The 20,572-nt window shown below is 44.4% G+C and overlaps 1 protein-coding gene across 1 annotated transcript in view; it reads right to left on the bottom strand.

Moving 5' to 3' along the window:
• Positions 1–20,572, bottom strand: part of LRIG2 (leucine rich repeats and immunoglobulin like domains 2) — a 276,133-nt gene that overhangs the window by 76,746 nt on the left and 178,815 nt on the right. Inside the window, exons 8-9 of the mRNA XM_063955399.1 lie at positions 11,657–11,800; positions 275–355 (exon numbers count right to left, since the gene is read on the bottom strand). Coding sequence (XP_063811469.1) covers positions 275–355; positions 11,657–11,800 — 225 coding nt within the window. The remainder of the gene's footprint in view (positions 1–274; positions 356–11,656; positions 11,801–20,572) is intronic.

Below are 20,572 nucleotides of genomic sequence, written 5' to 3'. Positions count from 1 at the left end.
TACTGTGCTTGGCGACCAATCCCAAAGAGTGAATAAAGGTCACAACTGTATTAAAACAAAGTGTCACTAACAGAAGCATCCTAAGCCTCTGACATCCGCAAAGCTGACCAGAGAACGATAATGTAGCAGCGAGTAAAAAAGGACACAATCATTTAAATATCTTTAATGTGAACCTATCTGCTCCAGTATTTATACAGTACATACAATTAAATACGTGACTAATGATTCAATTTGCAATATCATCCTACCAGAAACCAGTGGACTGAATACTTACAGTGTCTGCAGCTTCAAGAGACCAGCAAATGCTTCATTGGAGTCTTCAATAGCCCAAGAGATCTCATTGTTTCGAAGGTCCCTGTGTTAAGAAATTATTTTAGTAAACACTCAATGTCAGGCCATAAATATCGATCACAAAAATAGATCAACTGGATAGGAAGCTTTAAATGACTGAGATCTGGTTTTGGGTCCTGCCAAATAATATTTAATTGAAATCTTTCCACACACATAATGAAATGTATTACTGTCCTTTGGTGATGTGACATTCAGGAATTATAAAGGTGTCTTGATTTATCCAACATTATTAAAGGGAATTGATTCACTGATCAGTCATTTAGTAAAGGCATATTATGTTCTGGCATCCGTATGGTTAATAGTATATGTTTGTGAACAATAAAAGTAAAATGAGTTGCAGGAGGAGACAACCCAACTTCCTTGTCTGAATGAGATCCCTGCTCATGCTTCGTTAAGCATCAGTGATTGGAGCCCTGTTAATCAGTGCCGCCCTCCTGCTTGTGAACATCTGATGACCCTGAACTGCATAGTCTGCCTGTCATCTGCTCTTACGCCCTTCAGAAACCACAAAAAAAGTCTTAATTAATGTATTCTTGTTCTCTTTCATGCGGCTCTAACTCTCCCAGATTGTTTTTAATTATTGTATTAGAAGGGTTGCACAAAGGTTAACAGAATATGAAAGCATTCAGACGTTTTTCTCGGCTAGAGTGGAAACAGGAAAAAAAAAAATCTTGGATTATTAATTAGGAACAAGACATTAAATTTCCACATGCTCACCAGTGTGGGAATTGAGCGTGAAGAATGTTAAGTATCACAGCACAACACGTTTGATACTCAAAATTTTTATATTTATATAAGTATATAATATGTTATGATGGAGGGTTTTGTAATTTAGCATCTTTTTTTTTTTTTTTTTTTGCAAAAGATTTGTTCTTTTTAACATTAAGTGCCTCCATGCTAAAATGAAAAAAACAAAAACACATTTATATTAAAAGAAAACCTTTTTACAAAGCCCATAATTGTTTTTATAATTTGAAAGTCCCTTTCTGCGAAAGTCAAGAAAAAGCTACCAAGAGCAAACTTTTATCTCCAGTGAATGTCCCTCTCGCGTCACCACAAAAAAAACAAAACACCACTTATATAACATGAGAATAAACACCAAATGTGTGTAAGTAAACTTCCCAACAAAGAAAAAATAAATTAGACTTTGTCAATACAGGTTGAGCATCCCATATCCAAAATGTTTGGGACTACAAGTATTTTGGATATCAGATTTTTAAGTATTTTGGAATCACTGCATACCATAATGAGATATCATGGCGATGGGACCCAAGTCTAAGCACAGAATGCATTTATGTTTCATATACACCTTATACACACAGCCTGAGGGTAATTTTAGCCAATAGTTTTAATAAATTTGTGCATTAAACAAAGTTTGTGTACATAAACACAATTAATTTATGTTTCATATACACCTTATACACACAGCCGCCTGGAGGTCATTTAATACAATATTTGTAATATTTTATTGTATTAAACAAAGTTTGTGTACATTGAACCATCAGAAAACAAAGGTTTTACTATCTCAGTCTCACTCAAAAAATTCAGTATTTCGGAATATTTGGATATGGGATACTCAACCTGTATATGAATACAAAACAAGATGATACCTATATATAATTTATAAAACACTCATTAAAAACATGTAATAAATTCAACAATCCTATTACAACACGTTTTGATTTTAATTTGCGATGTAGACAGAGATACTTTGTGATCTGCAAAAGTAACAATATTGCAGCTCATAAAGAATATCAGAATAGGAGACAGCCTTCTGCTCTTCAGACACTCAAACCACCATGGTGCTAAAGAATGACAGATCTGCTTGTTAAGGTAGTTATGTTTCACTGCCTGCATTCCAGTAGAACAGGAGAGTCTTTCAGCCAACACATATTTGTGCCCTAAGCATTTATTGCAGATGCTTGGTATGTTGCAAGACATTTGCCTATGAAGACAGGTGTTACATTCAGTGATGGGAACAGACTTACACATTTAACGTGCCATCAGGGCCAGATTAACAATGGGGTGGATGGAGCTACAGCTCCAGGCCTCCTCATAAAAATAGCCCAATCATCATGGCAGTATGATGATCACTAGCCACCAGCTGGCCACATGGTCAGCCATAAATCATAACTATTAAGACTATTCCTATTTATCTCACAAAATGATGCAATTTTTTTAATATTTATACATATTTAGGGAGACATCGGAGCTGATAAAATAGGGGATGTGCATGCCGACATGGCTCTGGCTACACCCACACAGAACTGATCACACCTCCCCATTTCTCACAATAGGCCCTGGAATATTTTCAGCTCCAGACCCATGAGGCCCTTAATCCGGCCCTGCGTGCCATTATACCAGGCGTTATGGTAGACTTAACATTAACAGTTTCATCGAGGTCCATAGGCTCCACGGGATTTACCATAAGGTATATAACTCCAGAAACATAATGGAGAACAAAAATTTGGAGGTTAAAATAGGGAAAGTTCAAGAACCACTTCCTCCTAGTGCTGAAGATGCTGCCACTAGCCATGACAGATGATGAAATGCCATCAACGTCGTCTGCCAAGGCCGATGCCCAATGTGATAGTAGAGGGCATGTAAAATCCAAAAAGCAAAAGTTCAGTAAAAAGACCCAAAAAAAGAAATTTAAATGGTCTGAAGAGAAACATAAACTTGCCAATATTCCATTTATGACACGGAGTGACAAGGAACGGCTGAGACCCTGGCCTATGTTCATGACTAATGGTTCAGCTTCACATGATGATCAAAGCCCTCATCCTCCCGCTAGAAAAATGAAAAGAGTTAAGCTGGAAAAAGCACAAAAAAGAACTGTGCGTTGAGATGGTATCACAAATCTCAAGGAGAGTCTAAGTGTGTCGGCGGTTGCGATGCCTGACCTTCCCAACACTGGAGGGGAAGAGGCGGCTCATTCCACCATTTGCACGCCCCCTGTAAGTGCTGGAAGGAGCACCCACAGTCCAGTTCCTGATATTGAAATTGAAGATGTCACTGTTGAAGTACACCAGGATGAGGATATGGGTGTTGCTGGCGCTGAGGAGGAAGTTGACGATGAGGATTCTGATGGTGATGTGGTTTGTTTAAGTCAGGCACCGGAATAGACACCTTTTGTCCGTGGGATGAAGAAGCCCACTGTGATGCCTGGGCAAACTACCAAAAAAGCCACCTATTCGGTGTGGAATTATTTCTCCACAAATCCGGACAACAGGTGTCAAACCGTTGGTTGCCTCTGTCAATCTATAATAAGTAGGGGTATACGTCACCTGCAGCGCATTCATCATAAGTCAGTGTCAAGTTGTGAAACTTTGGGTAAGAGCGTAAGCAGTCCACTGACACCTAAATCCCGTCTTCCTCTTGTACCCAAGTTCCTGCAAGCCACACCACCAACTTCATCAACGCCAACTTCCTCCTCAGTCAGGAACGTCAGTAGTACTGCAGGCCATGTCACTGTCAAGACTGAGGAGTCCTCTCCTAACCGGGATTACTCCGGAGGATCCTTGAGTGGTACACCTGCTGTTGCTGCCGCTGCTGTTGCTGCTGGGAGTCGATCGTCATCCCAGAGGGGAAGTCTGAAGACCACTTGTGCTACTTCCAGTAAGCAATTGACTGTCCAACAGTCCTTTGTCAGGAATATGAAATATGACAGCAGTCATCCTGTTGCAAAGCAGATAACTGAGGCCTTGACACTTATGTTGGTGATAGACGTGTATCCGGTATCCGCCATTAGTTCAGTGGGACTTAGAGAATTGATGGAGATAGTATTTCTCCGGTATCAAATCCAATCTAGGTTCCACTTCTCTAGGCAGGCGATACCGAGATTGTACAAAGACGTCAGAAAAAGAGTCACCAGTGTCCTACAAAAAGCGGTTGTATCCAGTGTCCACTTAACCACGGACATGTGGACAAGTGGAACAGGGCAGACTAAGGACTATATGACTGTAACAGCCCACTGGGTAGATGTATGGCCTCCCTTCTGTGAGCATCTCCTGAAGATCTGAATACCAGGCCCTTCGAGGCCAATCTGGAACAATGAGTATTGTCTGCACTCTTTTTTGTCTTATGATTCTCAATATTATTGAGATGAGAGGAAGAGGGGGGAATACATAGACCGACTGAAACACCCATGGTGTCACCAGGGCGTCCACCGCTACTGACTGAGGGTCCCTTGACCTGGCACAATACCTCCGAAGCTTCTTGTTGAGGCGGGACGCCATCATGTCTATGTGAGGAATTCCCCAAAGACATGTTATCTCTGTAAAAACTTCTTGATGAAGTCCCCACTCTCCTGGATGGAGATCGTGTCTGCTGGGGAAGTCTGCTTCCCAGTTGTCCACTACCGGAATGAAGACCGCTGACAGAACGCTTACGTGATTTTCAGACAAGCGAAGAATCCTGGAGGCTTCCACCATTGACACTCTGCTCCTTGTCCCCCCTTGGCGGTTTACATGAGCCACGGCTGTGACGTTGTCCGATTGAATCAGAACCGGTAGGTCGCGAAGAAGATTCTCCGCTTGTCGTAGGCCGTTGTATATGGCCCTCAACTCCAGGACGTTGATGTGTAGACAAGCCTCCTGGCTTGACCATAGCCCCTGAAAATTTCTTCCTTGTGTGACTGCTCCCCATCCTCGGAGGCTCGCGTCCGTGGTCACCAGAACCCAGTCTTGAATGCCGAACCTGCGACCCTCTAGAAGGTGAGCACTTTGCAGCCACCACAGGAGAGACACCCTGGCCCTGGGGGACAGGCTTATCTTCCGATGTATTTGTAGATGGGACCTGGACCACTTGTCCAGGAGGTCCCACTGAAACATCCTTGCATGAAACCTGCCGAAGGGGATGGCCTCGTAGGCTGCCACCATTTTCCCCAGAACACGAGTGCATTGATGAACAGACACTCTTTTTGGTTTTAGCAGGTCTCTGACAATATTCTGGAGATCCCGGGCTTTTTCCATCGGGAGAAAAACCCTATTCTGATCCGTGTGATAGTCAAGTCGTTGGAATCAATTGTGACTTTGGCAGATTGAGAATCCAACCGTGGTGTTATAGAACTCTCAGGGAGAGCGACACGCTCCTCTGCAATTGATCACTCGATCTCGCTTTTATCAGGAGATCGTCCAAGTATGAGATAATTGTGACTCCCTGCCTGCGCAGGATCACCATCATCTCCGCAATCACCTTGGTGAAAATCCTCGGGGCCGTGGAAATCCCAAACGGCAACGTCTGAAACTGGTAATAACAGTCCTGTACAGCGAATCTCAGGTACGCCTGATGAGGAGGATATATGGGGACATGAAGGTATGCATCCTTTATGTCGAGTGACACCATAAAATCCCCCCCTTCCAGACTGGAGATCACAGCCCGGAGCGATTCCATTTTGAATTTGAACTTTTTCAAGTACAGGTTTAGGGTTTTTAGATTTAAAATGGGTCTGACCAAGCCATCCGGCTTCGGGACCACGAACAGGGTCGAATAGTACCCTTTCCCCTGTTGGACTAGGGAAACATTGACAATCACTTGCTGGCGACACAGCTTTCGAGTTGCAGCTAACACTACTTCCCTCTCTGGGGAAGAAGCGGGCAAGGCCGACTTGAAAAATCGGCGAGGGGGCACCTCTTCGAATTCCAGTTTGTATCCTTGGGATACAATATCCATCGCCCAAGGATCCACGTCTGACAGAACCCAGACCTGGCTGAAGAGTGAAAGACGTGCCCCCACCGATGCGGACTCCCTCAGTGGAGCCCCAGCGTCATGCGGTGGATTTAGTAGAAGCCGGGGAGGACTTCTGCTCCTGGGAAGTAGCCGGAGCAGGTGTTCTCTTCCATCTACTCTTACCTCTGGCGAGGAAAGATGAGCCCCGACCTCTTCTGGATTAATGTGACTGAAAGGACTGCATTGTGATATTGTCTGCTATTTGGGATAGGGGACGTTTTTGAGACCCAGGAGGGCCCTGTGACCCAGTCGAAGCCGGTGATTGACTCCCTGCTTTTTCCCTGGACTCTGCTTTGTCCATTCTCTTATGTAATTACCGCTGCGCGCTTACCTCAGGGAAGATCTGAAGTCTTCTGCCGCCTAAGAAGTCTTCTTTTCTTCTTATACTCACCCGGCTTCTATCTTCCGGCTCTGTGAGGAGGACGGCGGCGCGGCTCTGGGACGAACGGCGAGGGGAGACCTGCGTTCCGACTCCCTCTGGAGCTAATGGTGTCCAGTAGCCTAAGAAGCAAAGCCTATCACTTAAGTAGGTCTGCTTCTCTCTCCTCAGTCCCACGATGCAGGGAGCCTGTTGCTAGCAGTGCTCCCTGAAAATAAAAAACCTAACAAAATTCTTTTTCAGAGAAACTCAGGAGAGCTCCCCTGTAATGCACCCAATCTCCTCTGGGCAGAGGATCTAACTGAGGTCTGGAGGAGGGGCATAGAGGGAGGAGCCAGTGCACACCCATTCTAAAGTTCTTTATAGTGCCCATGTCTCCTGCGGAGCCTGTCTATACCCCATGGGCCTTATGGAGTCCCCAGCATCCTCTAGGACGTAAGAGAAAGGATAAGATTTCCTAGCCCACCCGCTGGCGGTGATGAAGGGCAGTCAGGAGCGAGTGCCGACATCTGGTCCGGACTGAAGGACCTGCCAACGATTACGGACATGTCTACTGTCACTGCATATGATTCTGTCACCATTGAAAGAATGGTGGCGGATTATATGAGTGACAGCATCCAAGTAGGCATGTCAGACAGTCCGTATGTATACTGGCATAAAAAAAGAGGCAATTTGGATGCCCATGCACAAACTGGCTTTATTTTACCTAAGTTACCCCCCCGCCCTCCAGTGTGTACTCCAAAAGAGTGTTTAGTGCAGTAGGTAACCTTGTCAGCAATCGACGTAGGTGGTTACTTCTACAAAATGTAGAGAAGATGATGTTCATCAAAATGAATTATAAATTCCTCCGGGAATTATAAATTCCTCCTGGAAGCATTTGCCTCCAGAAAGTACAGAGGGACCTGTGATGGTGGATTCCAGTGGGGACAAATTAATACTCTGTGAGGAGAAGGAGGAGGATGTACACAGTGAAAGGGGTGAGGAAACGGGGGATGAGGATGAGGTCGACATCTTACATCCGTTGAGTCAGTTTGTGCAAGGAGAGGTTGATTGATTCTTTTTTTGGTGGGGGCCCAAACAAACCAGTCATTTCAGCCACAGTCGTGTGGCAGACCCTGTCGCTGAAATGATTGGTTTGTTAAAGTGTGCATGTCCTGTTTATACAACATAAGGGTAGGTGGGAGGGCCCAAGGACAATTCCATCTTGCACATCTTTTTCTTCTCATCATCATGTGCTGTTTGGGGACTCTCTTTTTTTTTTAAAGTGCCATCCTGTCTGACACTTCCGTATATGTCCAGTGGTACTGCCATTTAATTCCAGTGATTTGGACGTATAATTCCAGTGATTTGGACGTATAATTCCAGTGATTTGGACGTATAATTCCAGTGATTTGGACGTATAATTCCAGTGATTTGGACGTATAATTCCAGTGGGAATTGTTTGTGTCGCTTGGCTTAGTCGTACAGCTACCTCATTGCACTTCTTCGACATCTTTGCATGAGGTGCTGTTTGGGGCCTAGTTTTTGAAAAGTGCCATCCTGTCTGACACTGCCGTATGAGTCCAGGGGTACTTCTGTATTAGTCCTGGGGTACCGCCGTATAAGTCCACCAATTGCAGAATTTTCTTAATAAATTACAGAGTCGTGCTGGAGATGCAGTCAGTGGACCAAACAACTGCGGCCCACTCTCGACATTCAGCCACTGCGTGACACTACTAGATGGGCCAAGTATACAGCAACCTCGGTGCACCTTTTTTTCTTCTTTGCATCATGTGCTGTTTGGGGACTAATTTTTGAATAGTGCCATCTTGTCTGCAACTGCAGTGCCACTCCTAGATGGGACAGGTGTTTGTGCCGCACACTTGTGTCGCTTAGCTTAGTCATACAGCCACCTTGGTGCAACTTTTAGGCCTAAAAACAATATTGGTGTGAGGTGTTCAGAATAGACTAGAAATGAGTGGAAATTAATGTAATTGAGGTTAATAATACCGTAGGAGCAAAATTACCCCCAAATTCTGTTATTTTAGCCGTTTTTATGTTGTTTTTTTTTAAAATCATCCTGATCCAAAACCAAAACACGAAAGGGTGGTTTTGGCAAAACCAAGCCAAAACACGCAAGTGTAACTAGAACCAAAACAAGAGAAGTGCAGGCCGCACATCTGTAGTTAAAACACACGATCATTTTTCCTTTAAAAAAAATTGTTAAAATAAACTGACACCTTTTATACAGCCTATAATACTCTACTAATGGCCAAAAACTGCATACTCTACCTCGCTGATATATGATAAAGTTACTAAATTTTAGGGATTCATGGTAATTTCCCCATTTTCAATGCATTTCATTCCAGTCATGCACTGTAGAATTAGCCACTATTCCAGTGAATGGTTACTTACAACTGAATTACGCAAAACGAGGGTGCTCTTCATGAAATTAGCTGTGATGCATGCAATTTTTAACCCGCAAATTTGCAATACCAAAATCTATCCCAAATGAATTGACACTTAAAGTAAGGATAGCTCTAGTCATCATGGACTTATATGGTCACATAATCAGACATTGGCGCCACCACACCATTCTACAGAGGTCATAGTGTTTCAGGCAATTTTTAAACCAAAACAACGGCTGAATACAGGTAAAAGCAGTAAGTTAGCAAGACAGCAATGAAAGAATGCATCATGATACATCATTCACATGGTACATTGTTATATACTGAATAGTAATTTTGATAACAGTTTCTAAATCCTTTAGTCTATGGAAATTAGCCTCAGGTTCTGACTGCATCTTGCACTCCATATATTCCCTTCTCACTAGTTCTACCTCTTGTTTATACAATTTACTTTCCATAAAATGCAGGATCAAACTAACACTTAGCAAGGTTCCATAAAATAAATATTAATTTGACAATTTGTATGGGCAATAAACAAAGAAATCTATGTTTAAACTTTCATAACATCTTCAGTGATGAGTGTACAGTGACTCATGCAACATTCCTGACAACATCACAGCACAAACTTCAACTCTGCAGAACACTTGCCCACATCTATTAGTTCATGCATGGCAAGTGCTTTAGCCCTGGAGCATGTTGGCAATAAGCAGTGATCTTAAAAAGGAAAATAACAGGATTTTAAACTCCATTTTACTCGATAATTATCTAAAAATAAAGGCACAGGAAGTTTTCCATTGTGAACCACCTTGATTTATATAGCGCAAAGATCGCCTATAGATAGTAAGAGAAGAATTCCACCGCGTGACCACTTAAGTCTGAAATTAATTGTTTAGTTGCTATTACAAATCCCTATTCAGCATACTTGTCCGTTAATAAAACCAATGTTTTAAACAGAGGACGGATTACATAATGACTAAATAATTTTCTGAACCATCCTAGCCAAAATGGGCACGCAGGAGCACAATACAACCAGATTTACCTGAAAAAAAAAAGTTTACTACTGTATTCATTTTGTGGTTGGAAGCAGGGGTGGATTTAGGGGTGAGCCCACCCCTTGGCACAACAGTAACGGCTGCCCCCTGCCTATCTACTTTATTATTTTTATTTATTGGTTATAAGCCCTCATTTGATATTAGCCAATTTAATAGAAAAATAAATTAAAAGCTACTATGATCTTTTTTTCTATTTTTAATTATCTGTACATATTTACTAAGTAGAACAGCTTACGAGGGCAGTATGTGCATGTCCTACTCATCTACACTGCATTCAAGATGGCATATGGTACAGTGGAAATATTTTGCAGTTACTTCTACTTTTTGGGATGACAGTACCAACACATGCATCCAAGTGCCGCCCCTAGGCACGTGCCTAATTGGAAATTCGCCACTGATTGGATCAGTAAATGAAATAAAGATTAATAACCATCAGAATGTTTTATACATTGCAAACACTTCCAACAGATGTGCCCAAACCAACAGTAGCCTTATAATATTCATTCATTTGGTGAGTGAAGAAGCCTAGTCATGAAGGCATAGCTGGCAAAACCAATCACAGATAGAAGCCTGCCCCTTCCTATCTTTCAAAACTATTTTTAAGCCGCTCAACTGAATCAGATCTCCCCGCACTCCAAACATTGTCATAACATTTGAGAAGATATTTAAGATGCCTTTTTACAAGAAGATAGTCTAAGTTTTCCACCATGGACACCAAGGCTCTACAATCCAGCCTCATCATATATGGAACCGGCTATTTACCCAAACAACTTGGGATAAAATCAATAGTCAACTAAAACTTGTACATTAACACCAACACCACTGACCCCCGATTTGAAGATCTCCGCTATGAACAAAACTTACCGTATTTCAGGATCTTGTTAAAGGAGTTATCAGTTTTGTGTAAACATTATGGGAATTTACGGTCTACTTTAGAAAAATGCACACAAAAAAGATGGAACATCCTAGGACGGGGTAGTCAACATGTAATTCTCCTGCTGTTGTGGAAGTTTTAGTATGGCCTAAGAGTGAAAATGATGGCAGGTTATCTTGGGATGTGTAGTTTCACAACAGCTGGAGGGCTGCATGTGGAATACCCCTGTTATAGGATATGTTAATTCTGGAATAACATCAAGGTCTTAATTGAACAAGTCACTGACATCTGAATTCCTACTAACCCACTAGTATGCCTTCTAATTAAACAATTGAGGTTCAAACCAAAGGACAGGCTTACAGAGGATATGTGCAATGCAACTATATGCTTAATTGCTACAGATATGAGTCTTCCCACAACAACGTAATTGCATTTGGATGAACTCTTCTATGGAACACATTTTCTGGGTTCTTGAATAATATTATCATATCATACCATACCAATAGTATTTAAGGACACAGTCAAGTCTTAACCTTGTAGAATTTGAAAATATAAACATATTCCATATGGAACTAAATGTATTTGAAGTTAATAATAACATAAGTGTAAAATCACAACTAGGCCTACCATAAACTCTTCTTAAATGTATCAATTTCCACTTCAATATCTAATGTTCAACTGATTTTTTTTTGGATTTTTTTTTTTTTTTTAAATGGACGATATACATAGTTCCAATTATGGCTAAACCTGGAATCTAAAATCCCTGCATGGGTTTACGCTTAATCCTGAGAAGGAGAAAATCAGATGCACAGCTGATGTGGGAATTTAGTTTAAATGTTAGCTTAGACAGCGCAAAATGGAAGAAAATATTTAATCCACTTACAATGTCACAAGGTTTGTGAGTCCCTTAAAAACACCTTCAGCCACATGATTTATTCGGTTATCCCCAAGGTTCAGTTTTTCTAGCGAGGTCAGTCCAGCAAATGCAAATTCATCCAAACGGATCAGTTGATTGTCAGACAAGTCTCTGGGGGTAAGGGAAGAAGAATATGCTAAATGTCAGTCAGACAGAAAAAACAAACAATGATGACATTTTTTTATTTATTATTTCCACTGATTAAGAAAAGAATAGGAAAATAATGTACTTGGTACAGCACAAACTTAAACACCAGCATCAAAGAACGGATAATAAGAGACAATAGGCTCGATTCAATTCTTAGCGATGTTAATAGCATCAGGAAGGAGGTCCCCGGACTATTCAATTGATCATGCTTTTATGCCCGACTAGAGAATTTCTACTCACATCCCTCCTGAGGTGCGAACAGAAAATCGGACTAAACTAGTGTTGCAATTATGATTTCTGCCTTTAGTGCAGCGCTAACAGCATCCCGGCAGGCACTTTAGTCTGAGAATTTCTGTTCTCGCTATAAAACACCTGGTTTAAGGCGTGAGAACTGGCATCTCCCCACTAGCGATGACGACAATTGAATAGCTCCGGGACCTCCTTCCCGGCACTATTAACATCGCGCAGCGTTGTATCAAGTCTAATATGACAATACTGAAATAGACTAAAAGTCATAACCTTCCAGGATAATAAAATCAGTAAATAATAATTACTGAATTAAGATATTCAGAATGAGCAGAACTAAGCAGGAAAAAAAATTGGCGAAAAAGATTTTTAAAAATCGGAAAAAAAATTTGCGCAGAAAAATTACCACTGCTAATAGAATATCCCCCTCAGTGTTTAAGTGCTCTCCAGTATCAATATTTTCCACAGCGTAGCACGTAAAGTATCAACAACTAGAATGATTAGAGAAAAGGATTACTGTTCCAGCCTTCTATAGAAATAACTATTGCTCAGTTTGGAGAAGGAAACATCCATCGCTTACAGGAAGGCTAGCTAGTTGGCAAATATTTCTTTCATAAAAACCTTGTGGCATGGGTACTGTTCATAAAGTTAACTGCATTAACCATATCTGGGAGGTGACCAAGTATGTTTAAGACAAACAGTAATGCAATCTTGTCAGACTGAAACTAAAAAAAAAAAAAAAAGGTAATGATTATACCCTGGCCTCAAGAAGCAAACTTGTGTTTGAAATAAGAACTTTGTGTGCAATAGGGACATAAATGGTGAGCTTTGTTTCATGAGAAAAGGAATTTAATTACCTACCGGTAGAGCCTTTTCTCGTAGTCCATAAGGGATATTAGGGGAATATAGTACAATGGGGTATAGACAGGGTCCAAAGGAGCCAGTGCACTTTAAATTTCTTCAACTTGGGATGCTGGCTTCTCCCCTCTATGCCCCCTCCCACAGGCAGTTATAGGTAAAATAGTGCCCGAAAGAGAAAATGAGATTTATCGTAGACTTACCATTGTTAAATCGCTTTCTGCGAGGTACACTGGATTCCACAGGGAATAACATCGGGGTGTACAGTTGGATCTTGATCCGAGGCACCAACAGGCTAAAAGCTTTGACTGTTCTCAGGATATACTGCACCGCCTCCTCCGTACACAGGAGCTCAGTTTTTTAACCAGCCGAATGCAGTAGCAGGTAAAGAGACGGTAGATGTCAGTCACATAGAACCACGTTCTCACGACAGGAGAAGGGACCAGCGGCTAATGCCATACAAACCCAAAGAAGCTAAGTGCGTCAGGGTGGGCGCCCTGTGGAATCCAGTGTACCTCGCAGAAAGAGATTTAACACTGGCAAGTCTACCATAAATCTCCTTTTCTGCAGCAGGGTACACTGTTATTCCACAGGGAATAACATCAGGGATGTCCTAAAGCAGTTCCTCATCGAAGGGGACGAACTGTAGCGGGCACAAGAACCCGGCGTCCAAAGGAGGCATACTGGGAGGCGGAAATATCAAAGGCATAGAATCTGATGAACGCGTTCACTGAGGACAACTGTTCTGCAGACGCACCACAGTGGGCCGCCCAAGAAGGTCCAACAGATTGAGTAGAATGGGTCTTGATAGCAGCAGAAGCTGGGAGACCAGCCTGCGCATAAGCTTGAGCAATCACCATTCTAATCCATCTAGCCAAAGTTTGCAGGCCAGCCACGTTTGTGAAAACCAAACAGTACGAAGAGGGCATCAGACCTCCGAATGGAGGCAGTCCACGCCACATATATACGGAGAGCCAATACCACATCCAAAGACCTTTCTTTGGAAGACAAGCCAATAGAGATAAAGGCCAGAATCACAATCTCTTGGTTAAGGTGGAAAGATGACACCACCTTAGGCAGGTAACCAGGGCGAGTACGGAGAACTTCACGGTCACGATGAAATATCAGGAAGGGTGGACGACAGGACAACGCGCCTAAGTCTGACACTCTTCTAGCAGAGGCAATAGCCAACAGGAACAGGACCTTAATAGTAAGCCATTTCAGGTCCACAGAATCAAGAGGCTCAAAGGGAGACACTGGCCATGGAACCTGAGGACTACATGGTTTTCCTGCATATACAGGACACTTACCTGCATATACCTATTGCCATTTCACATCAGCAATATCTGCGGTTTGCTGTTGGCAACCTTCATTATCAATTCAGGGCTCTGCCGTTTGGACTGACCACGGTCCCTCTGATTTTCACCAAGGTCATGGCCGTGATGACAGCTCATCTCTGTCAACGGGGAATCAGAATATTGCCGTATCTGGACGACCTGCTGATCTTGGCAAGTTCCTAAGATGTCCTCCTGAGTCATCTCCAGCTGACGGTGCAAATCCTCACAGCCCACGGGTGGCTGATAAATTGGAAAAAGTCCTCCCTGGTCCCTGCGCAGCATATGGTGCACCTGCGAGCTCTACTGGATACGCACAGCCGGAGGTTGTTTCTGTCTCCAGAAAAGGTCCTGAGGCTTCAGGACAGGATCAGATACTTCCCCTCTCATAGAAACATAGAATTTGTCGGCAAATAAGAACCACTTGGCCCATCTAGTCTGCCTCTTTTCTTTTTTTTTTTACATTATTTTTATCTCTAACCTTATTTGATCCTTATTTCTTAGTAAGGATATCCTTATGTCTATCCCATGCATGTTTAAATTGCTCTACTGTCTTCGCCTCTACCACCTCTGATGGGAGGCTATTCCACTTGTCCACTACCCTTTCTGTGAAATAATTTTTCTGCAAATTTCCCCTGAACCTCCCCCCCTCCAGCCTCAGTGCATGTCCTCGTGTCCTATTGCTTCTCTTCATTTGGAGAATGATTTCCTCCTGGACTTTGTTAAAACCCTTGATATATTTGAAAGTGTCTATCATGTCCCCCCCTTTCCCTTCTCTACTCCAAACTATACATATTGAGATTTCTTAGTCTTTCTGGGTATGTTTTGTGATGTAGGCCATGCACCATTTTAGTTGCCCTCCTTTGTACAGTTTCTAATGCATTAATATCCTTTTGAAGATATGGCCTCCAGAACTGAATACAGTATTCTAGATAAGGCTGTACCAATGACCTATACAGTCCCAAGAGTGTCCGTTCACTCGGCGATGCAAGTACTAGGCCTGATGGTGTTGACATTCGACATGGTGGAGTATGCTCAATTCCATTCTCACCCTCTCCAACGGTTAATCCTATCCAAGTGGGACGGTCTACCTCAGCGGATCAGGTCTCAAATGAACCAGAGGTCCGCTTGTCCCTGTCCTGGTGGCTCCAGGATTAACAGTTAGAGGGGCCGTCCCTTCTGGATTCCCAACTGGGTCCTCCTGACAACGGACGCCAGTCTGTGGGATTGGGGTGCGGTGTTCGAGCAACACTCTCTCCAGGGTCACTGGACCAAGGAGGAGTCTCCCTCCCCATCAACATTCTGGAACTGTGGGTAGTGTTCAGCGCAGTGTTTCCATACGGAACTTGGAAACTCTCACAAACTTGTTCAGTGACTTGAGGTTGAGAATAGGCCGGAAAGACCCATTGGGTTTCGGTACTAGAAACAGGGTCGAGCAGTAGCCCCTCCCTCTGTGAGCCTTTGAGAGATAGGCACCGGCACCACCACTCCTGTCTCCAGGAGGGATTGGACAACCAAGTGTAGAGCTTGCACCTTCAACAGGTCCGATGGGATGACCGTTAGCACAGAACTGGCGAGCGGGGCGTCTCTTGAAAGAGACCGCGTACCCGTGAGAGACAACGTCCTGCACCCACGCGTCTGAAGTGGTCCTTAACCAGACCTGGGTGTACTGCAGGAGGCGGCCTCCCACACTGGGGTCTGCCAGGCTGCAGCATGTTCTGTTTGGAAGCAGGCTGCGGGCAGCCCAGGATTGGTTAGATTTGGGCTTACTGGTCTTGGAAGTATGAGGCTTGCTCGAGTACACCCGACCCTTTGATTTTTCTGAAGTCCGAAAGGAACAAAAAGTAGTACTTTTAGCTTCTGGAGCAGAAGGAGTAGTATTAGGAAGGTACGCAGTCTTAGCAGAGGCTAAGTCAGTCACGATCTTATTAAGATCTTCTCCAAATAGGATGTCTCCCTTAAAAGGGAGTACCTCCAGAGTCTTCATGGAATCTAGGTCCACCTTCCAGGACCACAACCATAGAATCCGGCGAGACAAGATAGACGTAGTGGACGCTTTGGATGCCAGAATACCTGCCTCAGAGGACACCTCTTCAATATAATGGGAGGCAGTGGTAATATGAGGCAGACACTGTATGGCAAGGTCAGAAATATCCTGAGGTAGCTCTTCCTCCAAAACCTGAACCCACGCATCAATAGCTTTTGCAGTCCAGGAGGCCGCAAAAGTGGACCTGTGAACTGCCCCAGTTAGGGAATAAATACACTTCAGGCATCCCTCCACACGCTTATCTGTTGGTTCCTTCAGGGAGGTGACAGGCAGAGAAGAGGATACCACAACCCGGGAGACATGAGAGTCGAACGGTGGTGGAGTTTCCCACTTGTTACTCAACTCCGCAGGGATAGGAAAACGAGCCAACATCTTCTTGGATAGGGCAAACTTCTTTCCTGGGGAGACCCAAGCTTCTTGACATATATCAATTAAAAGGTCAGAGTGAGGAAAAACTACTTTAGCCACTTTCTGACGCTTGAATTTATCAGGCTTTTTTGATGCAATAGTGGGATCAGCTTCATCATCAATCTGGAGAACCATTTTGATAGCTTCCACTAAGTCAGGGACATCAACCTGAGTGACATGCTCCCCATCAGTGGCTGCTGAGTCATAATAAGTTGGATCAATATAGGCCCCATCTTCATCAGAAGTAGTATCTGACACTGAGTGGATTGAGAGGATGAAACCACATGCTTAGAGGCCGCTTGGCCCCAGAGGGCTGAGGTGTAGACTTCTGTTTAACCTAATATTTATTTAAAACCTGTATCTCGTTAGATTGTAGCAAATCCACCTTGGGCGGACACACTGAAACAATTTGTGGCTGAAATGGCACAGGAAGTCCCACAGGGGGCGTAAAAAACGTGTTACCAAAGTATGTACCATACAAGAGAAGGGAGCCCAGGGTGGCACTTGATTGGCCACGGGTGCTACAGGTGGAGTGGGAGAGATAAGGGACACAGCACCCACAGACCCAGCAGCAGGTTCCCCCCTGGTAAATCCGTGGGATCAGCACTGCCTGGGGCAGGAGCGTCCGCGGAGTTTCCGCCCTGTGTGGTAGACATTATGAGGAATGTAGCCGTGGGAGAGAGAGATACAGATCTATCTATATCTATCTATCTGGACCCTGATGCACTTATCCTCACAGGGCTCAGAATATATAGTGATAGCAAAGGTGTGATACACTAAAGGAAAAAACACAGCAGCTATATGGCACACACAGTCACAAACACAATGCAGGATTAATGTACACAACAATAATACTGCACTGGACAAGCAATTTACATATAAAAGTAGATATGTATATGCAGAGATATAACTATGCACAGTAGAACTGGATGTATATCACAGAACAATCGTACCACCTATTCTGTCAGCAGCACACTTATTTCTTAACTAACACAGTCAACATGACAGGTAGAATACTCAAGCGTCCTGTATAAGCACGGCGCTGGAACAGGTGGCTGTACAGAGGAGACAGCACCCAGCTATCCCATAGAGAGCAGCCCTTCAGTGAAAAATGGCGCCAAGTCAAAGAAAGGAGTGAGGGTTAAGTGAAAGCAGTTCCAGGGCAGGAACATCTGCAGGAGATGGCGACGGAGCTGGGGGGGGGGGGGGGAGGGGCTACAGGCGGCGCTCTATCCTACAATGATGGAATTCACCACCGGTACTATATGCAGCCTGTGAAATATATGCCTGCGCTCAGTGACTGCTCTGGTGGATATAGTGGGGTCCCTGAGCAGTACAGTGTCCACGCCAACCTAAGGCAGCCCCCACCTGTTAGTGACCTGCTATGCAGGCACCAACTTTAAAACTGAGCTCCCGTGCACGAAGGAGGGGTTATATAGAGGAGGCGGTGCAGTGCATCCTGGGAACAGTCAAAGCTTTTAGCCTGTTGGTGCCTCGGATCAAGATCCAATTCTACACCCCGATGTTATTCCCTGTGGAATACCAGTGTACACCGCTGCAGAAAGGACATACTTGAGAGAAGGAACATAACGAGTGGTGAGATTCACACACCAGCACACCACTAACATAAAACGACCAGCAACGGCTCGTAACAAAACAGCAATAGCTGAACAGGTAACCATATAAAAGATAACCTGCAGAAAAGTCAACGCACTGAGGCGGGTGCCCAATATCCCCTATGGATTACGAGAAAAAGGATTTGCCAGTAGGAAATTTTCTCTGGCATCCATAAGGGATATTGGGGACAGATTAGTACGATGGGGATGTCCCAAAGCTTCCAGAACGGGCGGGAATGTGCAGACACGTCTGCAGCACAGCCTGCTCAAACTAGGAATCCTCTTTGGCCAGGGGACGACCTTCACAAAGGTGGTCTTCCCAGACCAGGTAGAAGCTCGGCATAGCTGCAAGGCCGAGACTCCACGGGCAGCCGCCCAGGAAGACCCCACCGATTTTGTAGAGTGGGCCTTCAGAGACTGTGGAACAGGTAAGGCTGCCAACACATAGGCCTGTTGGATAGTAAGTCTAAGTCAACGAGCAATGGATTGCTTTGAAGCAGGGCAACCCTTATTCTGCGCATCATAGGGCACGAACAAGGAATCCGCCTTTCTGTTCCGAGCCGTACTTTTGACAGAGATCTTCAACGCTTGCACAGCATCCAATGCATCCGGAGGAGCAGAAGTGCCAGAACCACGATAGGCTGATTCAAGTGGAACGCCAAGACAACCTTCGGCAGGAACTGCTGCCTAGTCCTGAGCTCCGCTCTGTCCTCATAAAAGACCAAGTAGGAGCTTTTACACGATAAGGCCTCCAATTCTGAGACATGCCTAGCAGAAGCCAGGTCCAATAACATCCCCATCTTCTGCGAGAGGTACTTGTCTTCTACTGTCATCAGAGGTTCAAACCAGGAGGACTGTAGAAATTCCAAGACCACATTCAAATCCCAGGGTGCCGTGGGCGGCACAAAAGGAAATTGAATTTGAAGCAACCCTTGCAAGAAGGTCTGAACTTCTGGCAATACAGCCAATTTCTTCTGGAAGAAAATGGAGAGAGCTGAAATCTGTACCTTAATGGAACCCAGACGTAAGCCCTTAACTACACCAGCCAGCAGGAAACGACCCAAGCGGAACTTCGCAGGCAGATACGTGCGGTCCTCACAACAAGAGACATAGCTCCTCCAGATATGATGATAGTGTTTTGACACCACAGGTTTCATGGCCTGAACCATGGTAGCAATCATCTTTTTGGAAAGGCCCTTGTGAGCTAGGTTGTTCCGCTCAACCTCCTTGCTGTCAAATGAAGACGCCGTAAGTCTGGGTAGATGAACGGAACTTGTTGAAGAAGATCTCTTCTCAATGGCAGAGGCCAAGGGTCTTTGACGGACATGTCCAGAAGATCCGTGTACCATGCCCTCCGAGGCCAATCCAGAGCAATCAGAATTGCCTGGACTCCATGATTCCTGATTCGCTTGAGCACCCTTGGGAGCAATCGAATCGGAGAAAACCGGTAGACCAGCTGGTAAGGCCAAGGCGACGTCAGTGCATCTACTGTCCTCGCCTGAGGGTCCCTAGTTTGTAAGCAATACCAACGAAGCTTCTTGTTGAGTCGAGGAGCCATCACGTCTATTTGTGGGCAGCCCCACCGGTCGATGATCTGCTGAAACACCTGAATGTGAAGCCCCCACTCTCACGGGTGGAGATCGTGATGACTCAGGAAGTCCGCTTCCCAGTTGTCCACTCCCGGAATGAAGATTGAGGAGAGTGCTCTTACATTCTTTTCTGCTCAGAGGAGTATCTTTGACCTCTCTCACATGCAGGCCCTGCTTTTTGATCCTCCTTGTCGATTGATGTACGCTACTGCTGTGGCATTGTCGGACTGTACTTGGATCGCGTGATCCCTGAGCAGAGGAGAGGCCTAAATCAGAGCATTGTAGATCGCACAAAGTTCCAGAATGTTGATCGGAAAGAGGGCTTCGTGGGTTGACCACCTGTCCTGGAACTGAGCCCCTTGGGTGACAGCTCCCCATCGTCTCAGACTCGCATCCATCGTGAGGAGGATCCAATCCTGAATCCCGAAACTTCGGCCCTCCAGTAGGTTGGAGGACTGCAGCCACCACAGGAGGGAAATCCTGGCCTGAGGTGACAGCCGTATTATCTGGTGCATCTGAAGATGTGATCCGGACCACTAGCTCAGGAGATCCAATTCTGGCATGGAACCTTCCATACTGGATCGCCTCGTACGAGGCAACAATCTTCCCCAAAGATGGACGGATATTCGAGTAGGCCG

Source organism: Pseudophryne corroboree, chromosome 2 (assembly GCF_028390025.1).
Source record: "Pseudophryne corroboree isolate aPseCor3 chromosome 2, aPseCor3.hap2, whole genome shotgun sequence".
Taxonomy (NCBI): Eukaryota; Metazoa; Chordata; class Amphibia; order Anura; family Myobatrachidae; genus Pseudophryne; species Pseudophryne corroboree.
The sequence above is the reverse complement of the archived record's forward strand: the minus strand, read 5'-3'. Positions and strand labels throughout refer to the sequence as shown.